Raw genomic sequence first — 23,988 nt, 5'->3', positions numbered from 1 at the left:
ATTCCCACAAAAATCCCCTTTTGATCCAGCATATGGCCCTATCAAATCAAACCTCCTCTGGGGGCACTACATGGGGCAGGTAGTTCCCCAATTTTTAGGACAGGAGAGAGCAAGCCAAGCTGGACTCCAACCATAATGCATAGGCACTGTAGCTCAAGTGGTAGAAGTCTGTGCTGCAATGGTGGAGGTTCAGATGTATAGATTGGAACCTGGTCAAAAAGTGCATTATTTTGACAAAAAATGAAAAACTTTTTTGGCTTTTGTTTAGTTAAATACCTCAAAGGTTTCTTCTCTGGTAGGCATCTAGTTAGAAGTAAAAGATCCTATAACAATTTCTGAAACAATTAGGTGATAAGGGGCAGGTCTGAACTTGGTAGCTAATTCCTTGGTAGGACTAGAATGGGGACAACTTTTTCTCAAGGAGGGTTCTTTATTGTGGAATTCCCTCCCAAAAAAAGTCTGCCAGAACCCCTCCTTAGCAGCCTTTAAATACATCAAGTTTTCATTTATTTCAGCTGGCCTATTTTTGGCTGTCTGGGCTCCCTCCCCTTGCTTTTATATCTGCTATTCTTGTTTCTCCACTCTTCTTATTGGTCAGGAACTGATCGCTCTGCAGGTTGGGTGATTTCATGGATACTAGGTTTGTTCTAGGTTGTAATGGGTATGACCCTGTCCCAGTTTTTCTGAAACTGTATATCCCTGTACATTTTAGTTGGAGAGCTTATTCTTTTTTAGGTTTAAAAAAGGGTTTGTATTGTTTTTTATTGCATGGCAGTAGCTGTCTCATTATTGGCACTTTTATAAGTGAATTAAAAAACTAAATAATACTGGAGCCACGACCAATATTTTTTATTTAACAGGTTCTAATAACCATGGCTGCAGAGAATTATTTCTGAAAACTACAGTCAGCACTTCTAGTGCCCAAACGATTGTTCTGAAATACTTTGTAATCTCTCAATTATAATTAGGGCTAGCTGAAACCAAGATCGGTTCTCTGAACATCTTTTTCACTATTCTATGAATGCAAACAATTCTTGAATTGTAATCACCTTTAAACAATGAAAAAGGTTTTAAAATTACATTCATTTACAAAACACATCATAGCTTAAAGCCAAAGTAAACTACTTGAAAGATACTTTTAAAATTACTCTTGCATATATTTAATATATACTTAACATCACTAACTAAAGGCAAAGACACTTGTTAGAAATATTGTAGACCAGATGCATTATGAAAAATAAATGTTCATCTAATCAAAAAATAGCAATGCACAATCTACCAAATCAAACCCTTTGTCTAGGTCAGGGGCAGGGAAACTTTCCTGACGGCCGCATTGGGTTTCAGAAATTGTATGGAGGGCCGGTTAGGGGAGGCTGTGCTTCCCCAAACAGCCAGGCATGGCCTGGCCCCCGCCCCCTATTCCCCCCCCGCCCCGCTTCTTGCCCCCTGATGCCACCCTCCCAGACTCCTGCCCCATCCAACCCCCTGTTCCCTGATGGCCCCCCTCCCGGGACCCCTGCCCCATCCACACACACCCCAGTCCCTGTCCCCTGACCGACCCTGGAACCCCCACCCGACTGCCCCCCACCACCCCATCCAACCCCCTCTTCTCATTCCTGACTGCTCCCCCAGGACCCCTGCCCCATCCAAGCACCCCTTCTCCCTGACCATCCCCGGAACCCCATCCAACCCCCACTCTCCTTCCTGACTGCCCCCCCCCCGGGACTCCTGCCCCCATTCAACCCCCCCATTCTCTGCCCTCTGACCACCTCGACCCCTCTCCACACCCCCACCCCCTGACCACCACCCCGAACTTCCCTGCCTCCTTACCGCGCTGCCTGGAGCACCGGTGGCTGCCGGTTCTACAGCCGCGCTGCCCAGCTGGAGCCAGCCACGCCACTGCGCAGCACAGAGCACCATCAGGCCGGGCTCTGCAGCTGCGCTGCCCCAGGAGCTCGCTGCCCCGCTGCCCGGAGCATTGCACCAGCGGCACAGTGAGCTGAGGCTGCGGGGGAACAGCAGGGGAGGGGCCGGGGGCTAGCCTCCTGGGTTAGGAGCTCAGGGGCTGGGCAGGAGGGTCCCACAGGCTGGATGTGGCCCATGGGCCGTAGTTTGCCCACCTCTGGTCTAGGTACTGGCTCACAATTTTGCCTCTGAGGGATAGCTTTATTTCCTTTGTATATACAGGCTACAAGAGCACACAGATTAATGAAATCCAATACCTTCTTGTTTGATGAGTTAGTATCGCATATTGAACATACAGCAAAACCTTTCTGGTATACTATCATATATTCAGATAAAATAAATTTAGTTTATTTAGCATATTTAACAAATACATACACAATGTTACATACAAAATGTGACAAGTGAAAACAATGCAGACTCTTTGTAAATGTCATATTTAGTTAAAATAATGAACTCTTCCAGGAGTACTAAATAGGGACCAAGGTAAAATCCAAGAAAATGCATTTTTCTTAAACAGCAATCTGAATTCCCAAGCCCATTGCAATTTCTATTATTTTTTCCTTTGTATTCAATGTCATTGTTTCATCAAGTTCAGAGGGAGCAGCAGAGCTTTCAAATGACTGTGGTGTAGTTTGAAGTTCAAAATACACTGGCTCCTTAATGGAGGTCTCTGATTCTACCATAACCTTTTCTGCAGTAGTTTGTGACCATCTCTGACATCTTGTGGAATGTAGTTCCACTAATGAATGGCTTCTTTCACAAGAGGCATAGCTCTCTTTTCCAGTACTGTTTTGAACTACTGAAGACTTCTTTGGTGCCATCTTGTTTTCCAGACCCTGATCTAAACCCATGACAGCATTATAAACTGCTACATTCAGCCTCAAGTACCCATCATCATCTTCTTTGTATCTAATAGAATAAAATTGAAGTAATGAAAATAAAAATTAATGTAGCTTTATATACATGCATACAAATAAAAAGCTACAAAAATGCATACTAAACCAAAACGGCTAGCATTTAAAACCCAGGTCATTAATTGCAACTTATAAAATGGTAGTTAAAGGAAATGAAATTTATGCAAAGAAACAAACACAATGGCATTAACTACTTTGTGAATGTGAACATACATGGAAGAGATAGCTATTCATAATATGTTTTATTAGAAGATCTCCTCATTCTCTAAAACTGAGAATTAGATGGTAATAACCCCCCCCCCCCCCGCCAAGAAAAAAAGATTTCATTTTTTGCTTTGGGTAAGAACTGATAACATACCTGAAGCGAGAATGACAGCTGAGTTTGTGCGCCTTGCGAAGATGCAGAGTCAATGTATAACACCAGGAAAAACATTTCTGACAGATGTGACATTTATATTTTAGATTGCCATTATTCTGAGGAAAAGATGGTGTGGAAATCAGTAACTGAGGTTGATGATAAATACAAAGAGTAAAATTAAAGTAAGAAAAATTTAATATTAACTATATGTTATACTCCTGTAATACATTTTACATTATTTTCTAAGTACACATTTTTGATAGATAACCTCCACTGAATATTGCAGTTCTCTGATCTAAAACTATACTGCAGATACCTCAGTCTTTACTGGTAGCAGGATCTATGGCTTCCCCTTAAGCAACTGCAGCTTAAACAAACATCAGCTGGACAGCACTGGATTGCAAGACATCAGCCATTATAAACCAGGGTCAGCCTTAGTGAAAATGGTGCCCTGGGGGATTTTGTATTTGTATTTTGGCACCTACTCTCCACACATCACCCCTGGCTCCTATGGGCTCCCTCGCCCACCCCAGCCATTACCTATACTTCATATGGAATGTCCACAGGAAAGTCCATTCAATGTAGATGGGCGTCTCCCATGGTCCATTGTGAGTTAAGTGTCCCTTGATGAGCCACTTACTTTGACTAAAAGAAAAGGAGGACTTGTGGCACCTTAGAGACTAACAAATTTATTTGAGCATAAGCTTTCGTGGGCTACAGCTCACTTCATCGGATGCATTCAGTGGAAAATACAGTGGGGAGATTTATATACATAGAGAACATGAAACAATGGGCGTTATCATACACACTGTAACAAGAGAGTGATCACTTAAGGTGAGCTATTACCAGCAGGAAGGGGGGGAGGGACCTTCTGTAGTGAGAATCAAGGTGGGCCATTTCCAGCAGTTGACAAGAACGTCTGAGGAACAGTGGGGGTGGAGGGGGGGAATAAACATAGTTTTACTTTGTGTAATGACCCATCCACTCCCAGTCTCTATTCAAGCCTAAGTTAATTGTGTCCAGTTTGCAAATTAATTCCAATTCAGCAGTCTCTCCTTGGAGTCTGTTTTTGAAGTTTTTTTGTTGAAGAATTGCAAATTTTAGGTCTGTAATTGAGTGACCAAAGAGATCGAAGTGTTCTCCAACTGGCTTTTGAATGTTATAATTCTTGACGTCTTATTTGTGTCCATTTATTCTTTTACGTAGAGACTATCTAGTTTGACCAATGTACATGACAGAGGGGCATTGCTGGCACATGATGGCATATATAATTTTCACTCCATGCATCTGAAGAAGTGGGGTTTTTACCCACGAAAGCTTATGCTCAAATAAATCATGTTTTAATCCGATAACGTCACAATGAGTAACTGCTACAACTAGCAAATTTCTAGGCCACTGTCAGCAGAAGCGCAGGTGGCATGGTATATGGTGTATTGCCACACTTACTTCTGTTCTGCTGCAGTGGCCTGTGGTGCCTGGCGCTTGGCCTGCGGCTCAAGCCAGGCTTCGTGCTGTCACATAGGGGCTGCATCTTGCCACAGCCCACGGCCCTCCTGCAGCCCCTCGCCACTCCTGGCTCACCACGAACATTTTGACAGAAGTACCACGCAGTAATAACAACAATAATAATACAAGTGTGTGTGTGTGTGAGAGAGAGAGAGCCAGTGTGTGACAGAGACAGAGAGTGCGCCAGTGTGTGTGTGTGACTGTGTATTGGGGGATCGTGTTCAAGTGTGTGTTGGGGAGTGTGAGACTCTGCGTGTGTGAGACAATCTGTGTTGGGGGACTGTGAGAGGCAGAGTATATGTGGGTGTGAGAGCTAGTCTGTGTGAGAGAGAGAGAGTGAGTGTGTGTGAGACTGTGCAGGGTCGTGCCTACCTATGGTGGTGACCTACGCAGCCCGAGCACCTGCACCCCCCTTGCGGGGGAAGCAGCCACCCTGCTGGGGGGCCAGCCCCCTCCACATGGCGGGGGGGCCCATTACGCTCAAGGGCTGCAGGGCCGTGAGGGCAGGAGCTGTGGGGGGCAGCAGCAGGGCAGCGTGGGGGATTTGTGGGGGGCCTGGCGCCGGCAGCAGGACTTGCGCCCGCCCCCGTGGTGGCAGCAGGAAGCAGAGCAGGCCAGCTCCCAGCCCTGTTGCTTGGGTGAGGGGGCTCGGAGGAAGGGGTCAGGCCCACCTTGCACTCACCAGCAGCGGCAGCAGGAAACAGAGCAACGCAGCTGGGAGCTGGCAGAGTGGAGCAGGCTGGGACCGGGTCACTCTGCTTCCCGCCGACGCTGCCGCTGGTGTGTGCGGGAGTGGACCCGACCCCTTCTGCCGGCTCCAGTACCCCCACTAATCCTGCAGGCCGCATCACTCGATGTGGGGGCTTAGGCGAAGGGGTGGGGTGGAGGCTTGGGGGAAGGGGTCAAATGGGGGCAGGGCAGGGGAGGAGCAGGGGGGCTGGCCGGGGGATGGGGCTGGCCACTGGAGCCAGCGCCGCATACGGCTACCTAGGCCACCACAAAATTTGGTGCCCTAAATTATGTGGTACCCTGCGCAGCTACGTATTCTGCATATGCCTAAGGATGGCCCTGTGACTGTGTGTTGGGGGATAGTGTGAGAGACAGAGTGTGTGTTGGGGAGTGTGAGACTGTATGTGTGAGAGACAGAGTGTATGTGAGAGCCAGTCTCTGTGTGTGTGCACGTTAGGGAAGTTTGAGAGAGTGAGCATCCGATGAAGTGGGCTTTAGCCCACGAAAGCTTATGCTCAAATAAATTTGTTAGTCTCTAAGGTGCCACAAGTACTCCTGTTTTTTGCCGATAGTCTAACATGGCTACCACTCTGAAACCAGTGAGTACAGTCACTTTAAGTCTCCCCTCCCCTCCAGCTCAGCCCAGATCCTCCCCACCGCCCTCCCCTCACTCATGTGGAAGTTTCGCTCCTCTTGGCCCTTGCCCAGCCAGCCCTCACCAGAGACCAAGTGGTGCAGGGCCACAGGCAGGGAGAGACTCGGCTCCACTCCGGGCAGCAAGTGGTGGGCTGTACAGCTCTGGGCTCCCTGGGGCTGGGGCAGAGCCGGAGTCCTCAGCCAGCTGGCTGAGTGTGGGAGGGGCCAAGGGGACAGGGGCAGCGAGAAGCCTTCCTGCGCAGCGCAGGGGAGGGGCAGGAGAAGAGAAAAGTCCAACCACTGTCAGCCAGGGGAAGCCCGAGCCCCTTGTGGTGACTCCCTGGCTATAGCACCATGGGCGTGGGCCCCATTTGCCAGACCCTGATTATAACTCAGACAAGTTCAAAACCACGTAATAAATATGTACCAGTTCTAGTTCTGTTTTAGTGTGCTGTACTAGTTCTAGGGACAGAGTGCAGTAAATTGACACAGAAGTATATTCCTTCAAATATTTTCTCAGGCTAGGATTGGCTTGTTGATTTACAGGAAAGAAAAACATGATATTGGCCCAGTTTTCAAGATTGGGAACATGCAACTGTGTACAGTTAATTTATGCACCCAAATAGCCTAGATGCAAGCACAGGTCGGGTATTTGGACGAACACATGCATTTTGAAAATCAGCCCCTACTGTCTATTAAAAGATACTTCAGTCTACTTTTTTAAATACCCACCATATGTGCTCTCTTGTAATGCTGTCTCAAGATCTGTGAAGTCCGTGAAGTAAAAACACATCCTTCTACATCGCAGCTGTAGGCATTTGAATCATTGTGTGTTTCAACATGTTTATGAAGATCATAAGCATTCTTAAAACTGAGGAGCATACAGGTGAAACAAATTACTTTTACTGTTCAAATAACAGCAAAAATAGCAGAGAGGGTGTGGTCTAGTACAGTGGATCTCAACTTTTTTGGGCTCAGGACCCCTTTAAAAATGTTTATGGCCCGTTGCAACCCAGTAAATAGTCTGGGGTGGATGCCCTGGGACGGTTTTGTTTGGATCCTGCCCCTACTCACCTGGGGGAGAGGAGGTTGGGTCCTGCCCGGCACTCACCCCACAGTGGCAGCTCCTGTGCTGTGGGGCTCACTGGGCTTGGCTCTCAGTTCCAGGCTTTGCAACCTCAGGGATTGCAGTGCTACTCAGGTTTGGCCCTGCCCCCCTGACTGGACCAAAGTAGTCTGAGTGGAGTTGTGATCTGGCTCAGGGGGTTGCAGTGCCACTCACTCAAATTTGGCCTACCCAGACTCCTGTCATAACAACTAGGCCAAACCTGAGTGGTGCTGGGACCCCAAAGGTTGCAGTGCCTGGGGCAGGGAGGCGATCCCAGCCAGCCTCATACAACAGGAGCTGCCATGTGACCCTTGGAAACATTCTAGGTACCCAGTGTTGGGTTCCAACCCACAAGTTGAGAAACCGTGATCTAGCGGTTGAAGCACAGGAGAGGGAGTCACAGATTCTTAGGTTCTGTTCCTGGCTCTGACAATGATAAGTGAAGGGGACCTTGTACAAATCACTTATCCTCTCTACGTCCATTTCACAATCTGTGAAAGGGGAATATACTTCCAACAGTCTCATTATTATGGTTTGGGGGTAATCTCTGATTCTACTTTCTTCCTAGGCATCCAGGCGATGTCCAAATATTGCCACTTTTTCAACAATAACTTTTCAATGATCCATCCATGCCTCTCTGTCCTCTAAAACTCTTGTCCATGCGCTGATCAACTGTTGTCATAATAAGAGAAACTTCCTCCGCTCTAGTCTCTCCAATATTCATATTACTCCCTCCAGTCTATCTAAAACGTGCACATGAAAGTGTTATCCGTTTATCTGATCTCTCCTGGAATCCATCCCTGCATCAGGTTTAAACTTCTTATTCTCCCTTTCAAGGCCCTATTTAATTCAACCCCTGCCTACTTATGTAAGTATCCTATATCATTACGCCCTGCTCCCTTTGCTCCATCAGTGATGCCACCATCAGTGTTCCCTTTGATTGAACTGTAAAAAGTAAAGAAGGTTGTGAGAGCCACCAGGAAGTTAGAGAATCAGGTGGGGAGCAGAAAAATAGAGGTAGCAGAGAGGAAATGGGTAAGATGATCCAGCAGCAGGAGGACAATTCAGAAGAGGAGCATCTGACTCTCACAGAAATATCCAGTAACACTTGCAGCTGCCCAATTGAGGAGATAAATGGTTCTAAATATGGTCTAAATTGATCACTGATGACCTTTTCTTACAGTATGCAAACTCTTACCTGGAAGACATCTTTTGGCACTAAGAAACCAAGTATGAATCCTACTTCCACCATAAGTTCAAGAAATGCCTTTATGTGTTCCAGCAGACTAATACATCAGACTACCTATTTATTTATTTATTTATTTGAGCAAATGGTGGCTATTTTAAGGGTTGAAAGTTTCTTATCTTTGTTACCTCCTACATTCATTGAACATTGAATTATTTCCACACTTCTGTTGATTAGCTAAGAGTTCCAAATCTTCTTACCTACTTTCACAGAGATCACAGTGGAAAGGGCGTTCATCACAGTGTCGGAATCTGATGTGTGCTTTCAGAGAGGAGACACTTGTACATACCATGTCACAAAATGGACATGTAACATGGGTAACTGGAGAAATAACAATACTTTTATTTCTATGTCACTCCTTTGCCAAGACACTCAGTCTGCAGTGCAATATGATAAAAACATTTAGAAAAATCCATTCACACTAAAATTAACAACTAAAGCTAATTTGGGTATACAATGCGTAAGAAAAAAGAGGGGAAAAGAAAGAGAACGGAGGGGTAATAAATATGGCCCAAACAGTGGGCATTCCAATAAACGTGTATGTGAAAAGGTGTTTTGAGATATTTTCAAAAGGTAGATGGAGAGAGAAACAAATTTCAGAGGGGAAGGGGGAGTTTGTTTCACTCTCTAGGGCCTAGTAAAACAAAGGCATAATTGCCTACTTGCTTATGGCACAATGGTGGGAATTCGTAAAAGGTGGATGTTTGAGAGTGCATGCAACAGGAAATTTTGAATGTAGGCAGGATCTACATTTTGGTGGGAGTTTAAAGAAATGTGTTATTTTATAATCTGACGCTTTATGGGCAGCCAATATAAAATATGTACGGTTGGTATAATGTGCTCATGCTAACCGCTTGTCTGGATGGGGAAATTGACCAGAATAACAACTGATGAATAAGGTATTCCTCATTAGCTACTGCTAGATAGCTCCATATGTGGACACTCTTATCCCGGAATAAGAGTGCCCTTTTCTTATTGAGCTTAATCCACTTGGAAAGTTAATTAAACTAAATTACAGAAAGTCACTCTTATTCCAGAATAGGTTTAGCACTTTAAATTTATACCCTATCTTACTCCAGAATAACCTCCCCATGAAGACAAACCCTAAGAGAGAACTGTAATACTCAAACTTTGTAGTCAAGTGAGGACATGAAGAGGAGAAAGCCCTAAACAAATGGGCACGTGTTAAGGCTGAATCCCCACTCTGCCACTTCGAGTACGGAAGGTGTGGGCCAGTAAGGATTCTAAAAATTAATACTTGCCACTCCAGGCTTGTACTAAACTCCCAAGGTTACAGCTTTTCTCTTATCTTTGCTTGGTAAACGCTGCCACCACCCAAATGCAAAAAAAAAAAAAAAACCCTTTAACCCAGGAAGGAGCACTTGGGAATTTCTCCCTGTGGGGTACCCTCAAACCCCTTCACACACCCCCTCCAGGGAAGAGCTGAAAAGAAAACAAAGGAAATTAGCTGTTGCCACCAGCTAATCAAACAGCATAGGTACAAACCTCTTAGGACACAACAATCCAAATTCCGTTTTTAAAAAAGATCAATTTTATTAAAAACAAAAAGAAAATAATACATTTGGAACTTAGGCTTTTACTAGATTTTAAAAGAGCAATTCAAAAAATTAAGCACCCAAAATAGCTTTCTTGGGGGGTTCAGCTTAAAGGTTACAAGCAAACAAAAGCATCGGGGATTAGCACAGAGGAGATCCACAAGCTGAAATAAACCTGATCACGTTTATCTAAACGTTCCCTATCCAAATGATTCCTTCTAGGTATGGAAGATAGTTTTTCATACCTGGTTCAAACCTTACACAGCATTCCTGCTTATAGCATTGCTGCTCCATGTCCCTGCAGCCCAGAGAGAACAGACAAAGGGAAAGTTTTTTTCCCCAATTTAAAAAAGTTCTAGCCTTCCCATTGGCTTTTTTGGTCAGGTGTCCACTTTTTTTTTTCTTTACCTGGGGGACTTTTTAACCCTTTACAGGTAAAGCAAGTAGAGAACTACCACCAAGAGGGATTTTACAGCTAACTGGCTGGCTAGGTGTTCATCAAAGGGAGCTACCCCCCTGTATTTATCAAAGCATGCAAAGAGGAGAAAACCCATCTCATATGAATTATCTATCTGATAGGTTTCAGAGTAACAGCCATGTTAGTCTGTATTTGCAAAAAGAAAAGGGAGTACTTGTGGCACCTTAGAGACTAACCAATTTATTTGAGCATAAGCTTTCATGAGCTACAGCTCACTTCATCGGATAGTAAGACTTCTGTTTCTCTACAATTGTATCATAATTGCCTTGAGTCTGTATACTGCTTCTCTCAGCTGACATATGAAAAGATATCTTAATAATACTATCATCTATCTATGCTTGTGCTACAGTTTAGTGGAAAATTTATTTTAAAAAGCTCTGACTCACCATGTACTCTCATATGGTCTCGTAGTAATCTCTCATTGGCAAAGTGTTTGTCACAATTCTGACAAACAAATACTTGTTCTGAAATTTAATGGGAACTGATCAGTGATGCAATAGAAATTTATTGATCTATTTTTAAAACACATAGATTAGGGTTGTCAATTTGATAACTAAACTGGCAGCAGTGGGACAATTTCAGTATTTTGTATTCCTGATGGTTTTCAGAAAAAATCTGGTTTAGGGTAATTGCAGAATTTTAATTAGCAATACATTGTCGTCTTGTTAGGAATAAAATTGATCTGTTAAAAAATATTAACAGTTTGAAACCTGCCAAGTTTTTGAACTTTGTTTTGAGTACTTATATAGACCCCATCACCATAGCATCCATAGTACCTGAGCACTTTCCAAGTAATTAAAAAAACAAAAATCTCTCTTCCTTCCTGGCCTGTAGAAAAAATATCGTGATTAGTTTATGGTTTGTTGAAAGGGGGGGTAGGAGAATGTGACGCAGCGAAGAACATACTGAGTAAAATCTAAGCTCAAGAGCGTGTTGCATTTAGTTCTGAGAGTGCTTAGTGCCATGATTATTCAGATCACTTTCACAAATGAATTCCGTAATTTAAGTCCAGCTCCTTTAAGAGTTCTGACTCTGGCATTCAACAGCCTCTTCTATTGGTCATCAGTTTCATTGTTCCAGTGGAATGCAGTTGCCCTGAGAAGCTATGGGCATGGAGTCAGAGGCAATCTCTATTCTTACAATGTAATGCCACAACTATCAGGTGGAGAGCCCACTATATTTAAATATGCATCTGTGAGTGCTCTCTCTCTCTCCCCCATTACCCCAATTCATCATTTATGTCAAGCAATCATTGCAAAGCCAAAAGTACTTCCATGCTTCAGGAAGATAATTTCCTTCCTAAAGTCAATTTTGCATTTAATTGACACTTCTGAAAAATAATAATAGGTGTTATATATGTACTGTTATAAAGCAGCCCAAAAGTAAATCCCTAAATAAACGTAAACACGGAAATAGAGCAAATCCACTTACGATCCTCTGAAACCTGTCGCTTGGCATGATCAAAAAACTTGGTATTATTGGAGAACATCGCTCCACAAGAGGGACAGGCCACCACTCTTTCTTGAGTGTGGGTTCTTAAGTGATCCCATAGCTTGTGCTTTCCTTTAAAAGTTCCTGAACAATCTAAAAACACACACTACATAAGATTACAGAACAGCTGCACATGAGCACTTTATTTTCTCTTGAGTACAAACAGGAAAGACTGTATTATATATAGTCCACCAGTACATTTTTAGAGGAGCACAACTAAAATGTTTTTAGGAAAAGTCAGAACATTACTACTGCAAACACTACAAAGAGTTCAGTTCTGCAAATGCTACACAGGTCCTGTTCAAAAGCCTACTAATGGAAGGATGGATGGAAGGATTCCCAGTGACTTCAGTGGGCCTTGGCTTAGGCCAGTGTTGCCCAAACTTTTCCTGTCTACACTCCCCAACCCCCACATTACTCCTCAGCCAAGGTTTCCTTAGCAGAGGAGCTTGAGCTGACGGCGGAGCTAGGGACAGAACTGAGGATGGGGGAGGAGCTAGAGGCAGAGCTGACCTGGAGGTGGGGTGGAGGGGGAATGAGGGCAGAGCTGGAGTGGGGGCAGAATGGAGCTATGGCTGGCAGTGGAGCTAGGCTGGGGACAGTGGAGCTAGGCTGGCGCTCCCTCCACACCTCCTGTGGAGGCTGGCCTGGGCCCCACCACGCATCCCCTTGAACGTTCCTCCATGCCCCTCCTAGGGGGACATGCCCCACAGTTCGGGGATCACTGGCTTAGGCAAAATTCCCATTGAAGTTATGTGCAGAATGCCCATTAAATTACTGTTTTTGCATTCTTACAAAGTGTGAAAAAGGTTTAGGGCTGCAAAATTGTTACTCTAAACTCAAAAACATGCCTTCAATGTAGGACCCCAAGCCTGTGGGTGCTGAAAGTTTTCAGCGCCCATTGAGGTCAAATGGGAATTGAGGGTGCTCAGAACCTCGAAGGACTGGACTCTGGCATACTAGGCTTTTAATAAAGTGATTTGGTATTGCTAGTGTAATCCATTTAAATTAATCAGGGAGCATACATGTAGGTAAAGTACTTTAATTATTTAAGATTGCTGGAAAAGGGCTGTATGAAGATATCTAACATATTCCTGTGCTTCATGAAACACTCAGTAAATTTAATAGTGGCAGTGAAACTACTAGGGCAATATTCCATATTTTGTAAATTAAAGATAGAATGTGAGCTACCTTTCCAGTGACAACAACAAACAGCTTTCTTGTTACTTGGAATGTTTTCTCTCTCAGTAGAGTATGCATGCATGGCAACATGCCGATAAAACCATTCTGGGTTGTTGTAGGTAACCTGAGGACAAAATGGAACCATGGAAATGATGGACAGTATTGGCAGGAAATCAAATGACAAAAAACAAAAGACACACTAATAGAAGTGATTTCTAGAGAATTTACAGAGAGTAAATGGTGCCTCATCTATGGAAGAAATTTTGAACAGGGTTGTCGATTAATCTCAGTTAACTCATGCAATTAACTCAAAAAATTAATCACAATTAAAAAAATTAATTGTGATTAATTGCACTTTTAAACAATAGAATACCAATTGATATTTATTAAATATTTTTGGACTTTTTTTACATTTTCAAAATATATTGATTTCAGTTACAACACAGAATACAAAGTGTACAGTGCTCACTTTATATTATTTTTATTACAAATATTTGCACTGTAAAATGATAAACAAAGAAATAGTATTTTTCAATTCACTCATACAAGCACTGCAGTGCAACCTCTATCGTGAAAATGCAACTCATAAATGTAGAATTTTTTTGTTACAGAACTGCACTCAAAACACAAAATGTAAAACTTTAGAACCTACAAGTCCACACAGTGCTACTTCTTGTTCAGCCACCATTACAGAGGACATACTTCCATGCAGATGACATGGCAAAAAAAAAAAAAGCGTTAATTAAATTTATGACCGAACTACTTGGGGGAGAATTGTATGTCCCCTGCTCTGTTTTACCCACATTCTGCCATATATTTCATGTTATAGTCATGACCCAGCACTTGTTGTTCGTTTTAAAAACACTTTCACTTCAGATTTGATAAAATGCAAAGAAGGTACCTGTGATGTTCTGTACCTTGCAGGAACACCCAGCACCCCCAAGTTCATCCTTATAATGCGATAGTGTGGTATCTAATGCAAAGTTTGTCATGTTGGGCGTCTTCAGAAGGCTCATGATGCACTGTGCACTGTTGTTACAGTAATGTTATAGTAGTAATCTTTGTTATAGTAACGTTATAGGTTGTAATTTCACGTATATAGTTATGAGGCTGAAAATGTGTCCACATGGCTTAAAGCAAGCCCAGGCAAAAACTCTCCAAGAACAGAGGAGCAGTTCACACCTCATCAGGGCACGTATGGGACAAATCCAGCCCAGACTCACAGGAACAAAGGACACTGGTCTAGGCAACAACAAAGGATCTGTCGGACTCTCGACTGAGTCACCCACTTCCTTTGGTCAGTTTGGGACTGCGCTGAGGTAATGCTCACCTGAATCTGAAGGGGCGGGTGGGGGGGCAAAGTCAAGAGGGAAGAAAGGACATGATAAAAGGAAGAGACATTTGCCATACTCTTCCTCTCTCCTCCACCTCTATCTACAGATATCACCACCAAGCGACTGAAGCGCTGTTCAAAGGGGAGAGTCTGGCTGAAGGGCAACCAGCCAGCCTGTGGTGAGAAACATCTAAGTTTGTAAGGGCACTAAAAGTGTTAAGATCAGCTTAGAATGCATTTTGTTTTTATTTCATTTGACCAAATACAACTTGTTATGCTTTGACTTATAATCACTTAAAATCTATCTTTATAGTTAATAAATATGTTTGTTTATTCTACCTGAAGCAGTGCGTTTGGTTTGAAGTGTGTCAGAGACTCCCCTTGGGATAACAAGCTTGGTACATATCAATTTCTTTGTTAAATTGACAAACTCATATAAGCTTGCAGCATCCAGCGGGCATAACTGGACACTGCAAGATGGAGGTTTCTAGGGTTGTGTCTGGGACCGGAGATATTGGCTAGTGTCATTCGGTTGCACAATCCAAGGAGTAGCTTACAGGCCAGAGGCTGTGCGTGAACAGCCCAGGAGTGGGGGTTCTCACAGCAGAGCACGGTAAGGCTGGCTCCCAGAGTCAAGGACTGGAGTGACGTAGCAGATCACTGATCTGGATAACACCAGGGGAACGTCACAGTACCAATGTGAGATTTCTAAAGATAGCTACAATACGCGACCCAAGGTTTAATAATCTGAAGTGCCTTCCAAAATCTGAGAGGGATGAGATGTGGAGCATGCTTTCAGAAGTCTTAAAAGAGCAACACTCTGATGCAAAAACTACAGAACTGAACCACCAAAAAAAGAAAATCAACCTTCAGCTGGTGGAATCTGACTGAGATGATGAAAATGAATATGCGTCGGTCCACTCTACTTTGGATTGTTATTGAGCAGAACCCGCCATCGGCATGGACACATGTCCTCTGGAATGGTGGTTGAAGCACGAAGGGACATATGAATCTTTAGCACATCTGGCATGTAAATATCTTGTGACACCAGCTACAACAGTGCCATGCAAACACCTGTTGTCACTTCAGGTGACATTGTAAACAAGAAGCAGGCAGCATTATCTCCTGCAAATGTAAACAAACTTGTTTTTCTGAGCGATTGGCTGAACAAGAAATAGGACTGAGTAGACTTGTAGACTCTAAAGTTTTACATTGTTTTGTTTTTTGAGTGCAGTTATTTTTGTACATAATTCTACATTTGTAACTTCAACTTTCATGATAAAGAGATTGAACTACATTATTTGTATTAAGTGAATTGAAAAATACTATTTCTTTTGTTTTGTACTTTGCAAATATTTGTAATTAAAAATAATAAAATATAAAGTGAGTACTGTACACTTTGTGTTGTGTGGTAATTGAAAAAAATATTTGAAAATGTAGAAAACATCAAAATAGTATTCTATTATTCTTTAACGGTGCAATTAATTACACGATTAATCACAGTTAATTTTTTTAGTTGCTTGACAGCCCTAATTTTGAACATACCAGAGTTGCTTCCACATATACCAGATCCTGAATTTGGCCTTAATTGTAGTAGCTTAAAGATAAAGTCAGTCTATTTTAGTCCAGTGGCTCCCAACTTTTCTTTTATTGGAAGCCCCCTCTTCTGATGGGTTAGCAAATAGGAGCCCTCACCATCCCATCGCACTATGCCCTGGTACAGTTGTCACTGACTCTCCTTATTTCTTTACCTATTCTCATTTTTTAAAATTGTTTTTCCTATCTCTCTTTTTTCCCTAGTTTCTTTCTTTTTCCTTATTTTTTTGCTTCCCCCCTACATTCTCCCATTCACCAGAAACCTACTAGTGCAGGCTCCTCAGAGTGGGCATAGGTGGCGTGTTGCACATCACCTCAGTAACTTTAGATTTAAGTGTTGCTGCAGTGGAGGAGACAGAGAGAAATTTAAGAGCTGCTGCCTGAGCCAGATAGTTTGTACCATTAAGTTGATCCGCAGTTTGATACATTAGAAGCCACCACAGAAGCTGGGAGGCAAAATGGGTGATTTTCAAGGAGGACTTTATCCGTAGCTCTGGGATCACATTTGCAATGGGAGTGGAAGAGGTTAGCAGCTTTCCCTGCACCCACTCTCTTCTCTTTTGTTTTGCATCTTACCTCACCTTTCTGGACTAGTCTAGCCTGCCTACCAGGTTGGGAAACACTGTTTTAATTAATAAAATCCATAAGAGCAGTTTAAGCTTGAAGGAACATGTATAGAAAGAAATAAAATTAAAGGGTATATTTCATCTTAATAAGTGAAAAAAAAACATACAAAAAACACCAATTACCCATAAAAACTGAAAATATGCTAAACGGAAAATGAAGTTACCACTCCATCAGAACAACTCCCATAAACATTAAGGGTTTTTTTTAAATAGAGAGGACACACACACCAGGATCCAGTCACCCTCTAGGCAGACTAAGATAAAATGGCTTGTGAAATACTACTTCTTGAGAGAAGAAATTGGGAAATACCTCCAGTGCTAGATAGGGGGAATGTTAATAAAAACATGGGACAATAGCCATTATACAGAGAATGGAAACTATTCACTCCCTCAAGATAAGTACGTTTGTTCAAACATGACACTGACTTAAATTCAGCAATAAACTCCATGCAGGCAGACCTTTGTGCCTCTGCAGAGCACCAGTGAGGTCAATGGGGGGACATCTCATGGACTTCAGTGAAGAATCAGGATAATTGTTTGCACCCTCAACCAGAATTGGCACACCTTTGCAAAGAAAAATGGTCACAAAGAGAAACAACTGAAAGCTGAGGGGAGGAGGTACTTGAGACTCCTCAAACCATATGACTTTGAAAAGCTGAGAGGCCAAAAGAGTGGGGGGCAGGAAGGGGAGAGAGAGCTCTTTTAGAAATGTAAGTGTCTGCTTATTTTTAATTTTGTAGAATTAAACTTGAAGTGAACCTATCTAGGTGAGATTTTCAGACTGAGTTTCATAGCGTTTGTGTTCTGCATGCCAAATCTTTTGTTTTAATCTAATTCTCTATTCTTAAATAGTTTAAAAACAAATAAGTAAATTGAGTCAAAGATTGATGTTTGTAAATTTCATGAAAACCAACCTGGAGAGGGGCAACAACCTTTAAAAAAAGAGGTAGTAGTGAAGGAAGGTTGTCTGAAGCCTACCTTGCTCAGTGTTCTCAATCTAAAGGGTATGCCTAAGGAGTCCTCTTCCCGATGGAGTGTCACTTGCAGGGCTCCAATCCAATGGATTCAAAGATAATGCCCACTGACAAGAACTGAGTTTAGGGGGCCAAAGATGACACACCAGTGCTTCCCCACACTGCCCTACAAATATGGTCCTACTCTGCTAGGATGAATACTTCTAAGGGGCAAAAGGTAGTTTAGTTTCAGAGCCCATTCAGTCATTACTAACTATGCTAACACTGGCAAAGAGGATATTAATTGGTGTAAATGTAATCGTTCTCTTGATACAGAAAGACAAAGTGGTGAGGTGATATCTTTTATTGGACCAACTTCTGCTGGTGAAAGAGATAAGCTTTCAAGCTTACCAAGAGCTCTTCCTCAACAGCCAACAGGGGTACAACAACACCGCAAACGACTCTTGATACAGACATTGTCCACTAGGAATTGGATGGAGACCACTAATTAATTTTACATATTCCACCAAAGAGCTGTCAGAAGCTGACATTTTTCAGTTACTCCCAGGCTATGTCAGATTTGAATTAGTGACTTAAAGATGAAAGACTCATTAACAAATCCTCTGAGCCATCCAGTTCCAGAATCATTAAAAGGCTGCAATGTCTGAGAAAATAGATATTCTTGTCTAATTTTTGTTCCAGAAAATGGACAAAGTAAATACAGTGGGTCTCTTAGCTAGGTTGATGGCATATTCATTAGCTTGTAAAGTAACCAGAAATATTCTAATTTTGTATGATATATTTCTAAAACACATAAAAAGCAGTGCAGTGGGAAAAAAGTCATTTTAGTTCTAACAAAAGGAAAAATACTTGGATTTAAAGTAAATTGGTTGCATATGCTAAAATAAATGGTGTTTACATACAGTATATTCTTTGGCAAACACTATCACAATAATTACCACTTCTACTTATCATAGAATATCAGGGTTGGAAGGGACCTCAGGAGGTCATCTAGTCCAACCCCCTGCTTAAAGGTGGACCAATGCCCGATTTTTGCCGCAGAACCCTAAATGGCCCCCTCAAGGATTGAACTCACAACCCTGGGTTTAGCAGGCCAATGCTCAAACCACTGAGCTATCCCTCTCCCCAAGGTGGAAGATATGAAGAGGAAATAGAGGTTTTACCATTTATTATTGAGTGGTATTCCCTTTTCCAGGTCCTGGAGATGGGGACAGTTAAGGTAGAGTTAGGAGACAAGAAAGGAAACATTCACTTCACTTACATCACAATTCTCCCAATGGCAAACATACATCTCTGAAATCCTTGGTATCTGATTCTGGGTATGGCTGTTCTGGGAACATGCTGGCCAATCTTGGTGCGATGCACTTAATTGAGAGCCTAAGAATTTCAACTTGGTGTGGTAACTATGAAAATTTACATGGGTTACCAGCTCCCTGGGACCTGTAGCCAAAAATTCACAATTTCTCCACCAACACTGGTACTGCTCTAAACACAAAAAAAAGAAATACTGTTTCATGGAATGTTGTATTAAATTAGGAACTGTGTGTGACAATCTTCAAGAAGATACCAGAAGATAACTATTACTTACATTTTAGGTGATGATCTACTGAGCCATAGGTAAAACTAGTAGAGTGATGGATAACAGCTGTGTTCAGATAATTAAGTATCTGAAGATTTTAAGCCTCAGCAATAAACAAGATTTTTCACTTTCTCAAAACTCAGACAATTCTAGTATACCCAACAAGTTAACAAGTGGAATTTCCCCAGAAAGAGAGCACTGGGCTTAGAATGTCTGAGTAAAGTCTATTGAACAGTTCTACAGTGCTATTGATTACTATTAAAAAGACAAGTTGGGCAAAGTAATATTCTTGTCTCTGTAATATCCTGGGACCAACATGGCTACAAGAATGCTGCATATAACTGATCACACATTACCACAATATAAATAATAGTAAAAGACTTGAGGCTTTATTCTTAGGCACTGGACTTTTAGCAAATGACAGTCCTTGCTCCAAAAATCTTGGTTGTGTTTTCAAATTTTACAATCAATTGCACTCCAGCCTGTATAACAGTCAACCAAACTTTTAATTATTCAATAATCTTTCCTGAACCCACTTGAGTAGTTAGTTGTATAGTACAAACTGGATTATTCAAAGGTAATGGGCACAATGAATAAGTATGGAAACACAAAGGAAATTCCAAGACACAGGAAGAAGAGGATATATCTGTTTCAGATAATTTTGGTTTGGATATTTGAGTGTTGCACAATATTTGATTTTTGACAGTGCAAATCTTGAATTCAAAAGGACACTGTTAAGAATGCCAAACAGCCAGTTTCTGTATCAGGTATTTTTAGTTTGCAGGTTTTCACATGGTCATCACTCTGTTCTGCCTACTTGTTTCAATCCAGTGAGTTGGCAGAGTTTCTAAATTTGAAAGGGACTCCATCCAAGGATCTGCACACATCGATTCAATTGCAGGAAAATAAGGCATGTAATAAGGCAACAAAACAAAAATTAACACAGAAATTACTTGAGTCTCTAATGACCAGTACTCCAGTAGGTTATACACAGCTGAAACACCATAGAATTACTCATTCTGGAGCACCAAAGCACCAGGACAAGCTCAGTGGTTTCAGAGGACCAATACAGAATTTTGTAAAAATTAGCTTTTTTACTTATGTATGAGCTAAAATACCATTAGTTTGCATAGTGGAGGCACTGAGTGCATATTGTTGTTGGTTCAATTTTACTTTCTATTTACTGTACCTTTAATTAAACTCAGTCTAGTATCTACACCAGCAATTAAACATGTGAAAACAGTGTTAAGAATAAAGGTCAGGATTCATAAGAGCTACAGTAGCAATATTAAAAATATCTACTCTACTATTGCTATTACAGTCTACATAGACTGCTTATAATTTTCTGTGGGATACAACTTCTAAGTTTTTCTTGTAACTGTAATTGGAAGAAAGATGCAAGATATATAACAGGAGCAACTAAATACTGTTTATTTATTCACAGAAAACAGTTACAACCAAAGGGCAAGTTACCTCTAAGTTGATTTCTCCAACCTCCACCTTAAAGTTACAAATCTTAAGTAACACATAAGCTCCAGAAAGCTAAAAATTCTTTTTTGAGACTACCAATTTAAAAACAAAACAAAACACACACCACACTTTAGCCCTAATTCAAGAAGAAACTGAGTTTAAACTTCTGATTCATGACTTCACCTGCATTAGCATTATTTCTATTTTAGTACTATATCTTTAGAAAAAGAGAAAACCAGCAAAATCAGATGCAAATAAAAAAACAAAAATAGGCCCCAGTCCTGCAAGTGACTGTGCAGGTAGTCACCAGCACACACATAGAGTTCTATTGACTTCATTCTACCCGCACAGAGCCAGTGCAAGATCAGGGCCAAAGTACAAAAATCTTAAAAACTGCAGTATTATTTGTATGGTGAATGAGACAGATATATTACCTGTTCTTTCCAGAGGATGTTGTCGATAATCTTTCAAGTGTTCTGCAATGTGATCACAAAATTCCTCCATGCATTTCCCTACAAAAAGGCATTCTTCCCATTCACACAGTAATATCAGTTCAGAATACTTGAATTTGTTTCCAGGGGCCATTACTTAAAATCCTTTAAAGTACAGAGTAGTTTTGTTACTAGATTTTCAGAAATTTCTCTTATGAAAACAACCATCTTTTTATAACTGGGTGGATAATATCTTTCAGACTCTATGGCCTAATCTTGCCCACACACAGGCCTTGTCTACACACAAAAGTTGCACCTCTTTAACAATATTGGTATAATTCAAGCGGTACACACAAGTGCAGCCACCGTTATACTGATATAAATCTGTTTATACTAGTATAGCTTATTCCCGCAGGGCTTCTCAAACTGAGGGTCAGGACCCCTCAAGGCATCGTGAAGTTCTTACATGGGGGGTCGCCAGCTGTCAGACTCCACCCCAAACCCCACTTTACCTCCAGCATTTATAACGGTGTTAAGCATATTAAAAAGCATTTTTAATTGATTCGGGGGAGGGGTCACACTCAGAGGCTTGCTACATGAAAGGGGTCACCCCTAAAAAAATTTGAGAATCACTGCCATACAGAAAGGGGGCTAAGCTATACTGATATAAGCACCTGTATACCAGGATAAATGGGCTCATACTAAGCGCTTGTACTGGTATAACTATATACTGGTAAAAGACCCTCATCCCCAAGCAACCCAATACCAATACCAAATCTATGTGAAGACTAGGCCTTAGGCAGAGGCGTGAGGAAATGGGACCTAAATCGGTTTCTCTCCCTCTGTCAACACCATGAAGTGAAATGAAATGGGTACTCAACGCATTTGCGGACAATATGTCTGTAGTTTGCCTAGAGAAACTGCTAGCAAAAGGAACACAAGTTAACTAACTACCCTTTTCCCAAGCCGCTGACACACCTGAAAACGTTACCCCGTGAAAGGAGCCTCTAACAAAAGGCAACCGTGCCCGCGCCGCCGCAACACCGGCTTGTACGGCTCAGTGTCACGGACTCGGGACCCCGGGCGCAGAACGCGGGGATGGTCCCAGACCTGCCCTGAGTCCGCCCCCCACCCACCCCGGCTGGGCTCTGCGCAGGCAGTCTTTCACTTTCAAACACTGCATTAATAAGTTGCCCGATTTCGGAATAATTAACAACACAATCAAATTCACATTCTGAATAACCGCGATTCTTCGTTTTAACGGAGCCCGAGCTGCACCCAACAGGGGCCAGCCCGCTGCCACGGGGAGGGAGGGGGGGAGAGAAGGTCCCCCCGGGGCAAGCGCCACGTGCAGCAAGGCTGGACAGAGCAAGCTCTACTCTCCGGAAAGGACTGCGGGACCGGGGCCGCTGGCTCCGGAGGGCTGTCTCAGAGCAGCCACCCCGGCTACGCCCGTCCCTGCGGCTCCAATCGATGCATTTGAATTACAACGGTCCAAATATTTCCCTTCGCCCGTCACTGCGCAGAACCCCCCCGCCAACGCTGTGCCCCCCTCCCCCGCGCTGTAGGGACTTGTGGACGGGGGGAAGTGCTGGCGTTAACAGGCGCCTCCCCCATCACGAGCCCCACGCACACGGTTGGGGCGCTCAGAGCCGGCGCGCGGGGCAAGGGCGGACCCAGACGGGCGCTGGGCGAGCCGGCGCGCGCACGCACGCACGCACACGTCAGGGGCGGGAAAGCACCTTAGAGCAGCCTGAGCCCACACGCCTCAGCCGCTCTAGCAGCGGGATCGAGGCTCCCGCCGGCTGGCCCGGATAACTCACGTGCCTAGGGGCGCGAGGTGGGGCTGCCGCAGGGATGCCCGGCCGCGCGCTCAGGCGGCCCCGCGGCTGAGCCAATCAGAGCGGAGGCGGCGCCCCCTCCCAGCAGCCCGGGGGGCGGGGCCGAGACTCCGAGTCCCCGGCGACACCGCCTCAAGCAGGTGGGGGGGCGGGGTTCGCGCAACCGCCGCCAACGGATGAACTTTTTGGTGCTCCCCGCCCCCCTCTCCTTCCCCCGCCTTGACTGAGCGCCGCCTCCTCGATCAACCGCCACCGGCCCTCTGGGATCAGCTAGGGGCGGGGCTAGAAGCCGCAGGGAGTCCGCCCCGCCCTCTCCCTCGCGCCAGAGGGAGGCGGGGACATGGAGGGGTGCAGCCCCGCCCCCTGGTGAAAAGAGCAAGCTGGGGGCGGGGTCGCCTCTGCTCCCCCCCGCCCTCCCCCTCCAGCTGCCAAGTGACCAGCTCCCTCCTCACGTCCCCGCTGCCCTGACCCCGTCCCCAAGCCCCTCTTCTCCTGCGGTGCTGTGTGTGAGGCACAACACCGCACCCACCGGCAGGGTGGTTGCCTTTCCTGGCCCGTTGCCCGCCCCTCAGTTTCCCTAGTGTAGACAGGGCTGCAGCTGCCGCCTGTGTGGCCTTCACAGACGGCTGGGATTTGCATGGGGTAAGATTTGTATGTGGGATTTGTAAATTATCAGCTGTGACGCTGTAGGCGACAGAAAAAAAGGCGGAGGTGCAACTTGCGTTAAATGTAATCCCTCCTCTTTGATCCTGCCAGGGGTGGCCCCCCGCTCCTCTAGAAAAGGTGGACGCAGTGTTCCGATGATGGAAAGACTCAGGTTTTCCAAAAGGAACAGCAGTGTCCTGGGCTGGTTGGTTTAGGCCTAGGTCAGCCGTGTTGCCCACTCTTGAAAGCCAGTGCTATGCTAAGTAACATTAATGTTTAAAGAAAAGGAGGACTTGTGGCACCTCAGAGACTAACCAATTTATT

At 43.7% G+C, this 23,988-nt stretch overlaps 1 protein-coding gene across 2 annotated transcripts; it reads right to left on the bottom strand.

The window, feature by feature from the left end:
• Window positions 1-2,384: 2,384 nt before the first annotated feature.
• Window positions 2,385-23,289, bottom strand: LOC311526725 (histone H4 transcription factor-like). 2 transcript variants are annotated; one of them, XM_084640033.1, is made up of 11 exons: window positions 22,157-23,289; window positions 21,182-21,343; window positions 18,960-19,183; window positions 18,089-18,160; window positions 13,179-13,293; window positions 11,928-12,080; window positions 10,883-10,960; window positions 8,663-8,783; window positions 6,841-6,979; window positions 3,238-3,353; window positions 2,385-2,874 (listed from the first exon to the last, which is right to left on the bottom strand). In XM_084640033.1, exons 2-11 carry the CDS (start codon window positions 21,330-21,332, stop codon window positions 2,475-2,477), a joined length of 1,569 nt encoding a protein of 522 aa, XP_084496159.1. In that variant the 5' UTR covers window positions 21,333-21,343; window positions 22,157-23,289; the 3' UTR covers window positions 2,385-2,474. The 2 variants fall into 2 exon arrangements, with proteins under 2 accessions (XP_084496159.1, XP_084496160.1); XM_084640034.1 differs by lacking the exon at window positions 18,089-18,160 and having other exon boundaries at window positions 21,182-23,287.
• Between the last annotated feature and the right edge of the window lie 699 nt (window positions 23,290-23,988).

Source organism: Lepidochelys olivacea, assembly GCF_965140295.1.
Source record: "Lepidochelys olivacea isolate rLepOli2 genome assembly, chromosome: 1".
Classification (NCBI taxonomy): domain Eukaryota; kingdom Metazoa; phylum Chordata; order Testudines; family Cheloniidae; genus Lepidochelys; species Lepidochelys olivacea.
The sequence above is the reverse complement of the archived record's forward strand: the minus strand, read 5'-3'. Positions and strand labels throughout refer to the sequence as shown.

Bases quoted from the DNA above. Each gene is read 5' to 3' on its own strand.
- LOC311526725 (XM_084640033.1), bottom strand. From the start codon at position 21,332: ATGGCCCCTGGAAACAAATTCAAGTATTCTGAACTGATATTACTGTGT. The intron at 8,784-10,882 runs GTGAGTCAGAGC...TTATTTCTCCAG, and splicing joins AGACCATATGAGAGTACATG to TTACCCATGTTACATGTCCA. The intron at 3,354-6,840 runs GTGGGTATTTAA...TCTTTTCCTCAG, and splicing joins ATTACAAGAGAGCACATATG to AATAATGGCAATCTAAAATA.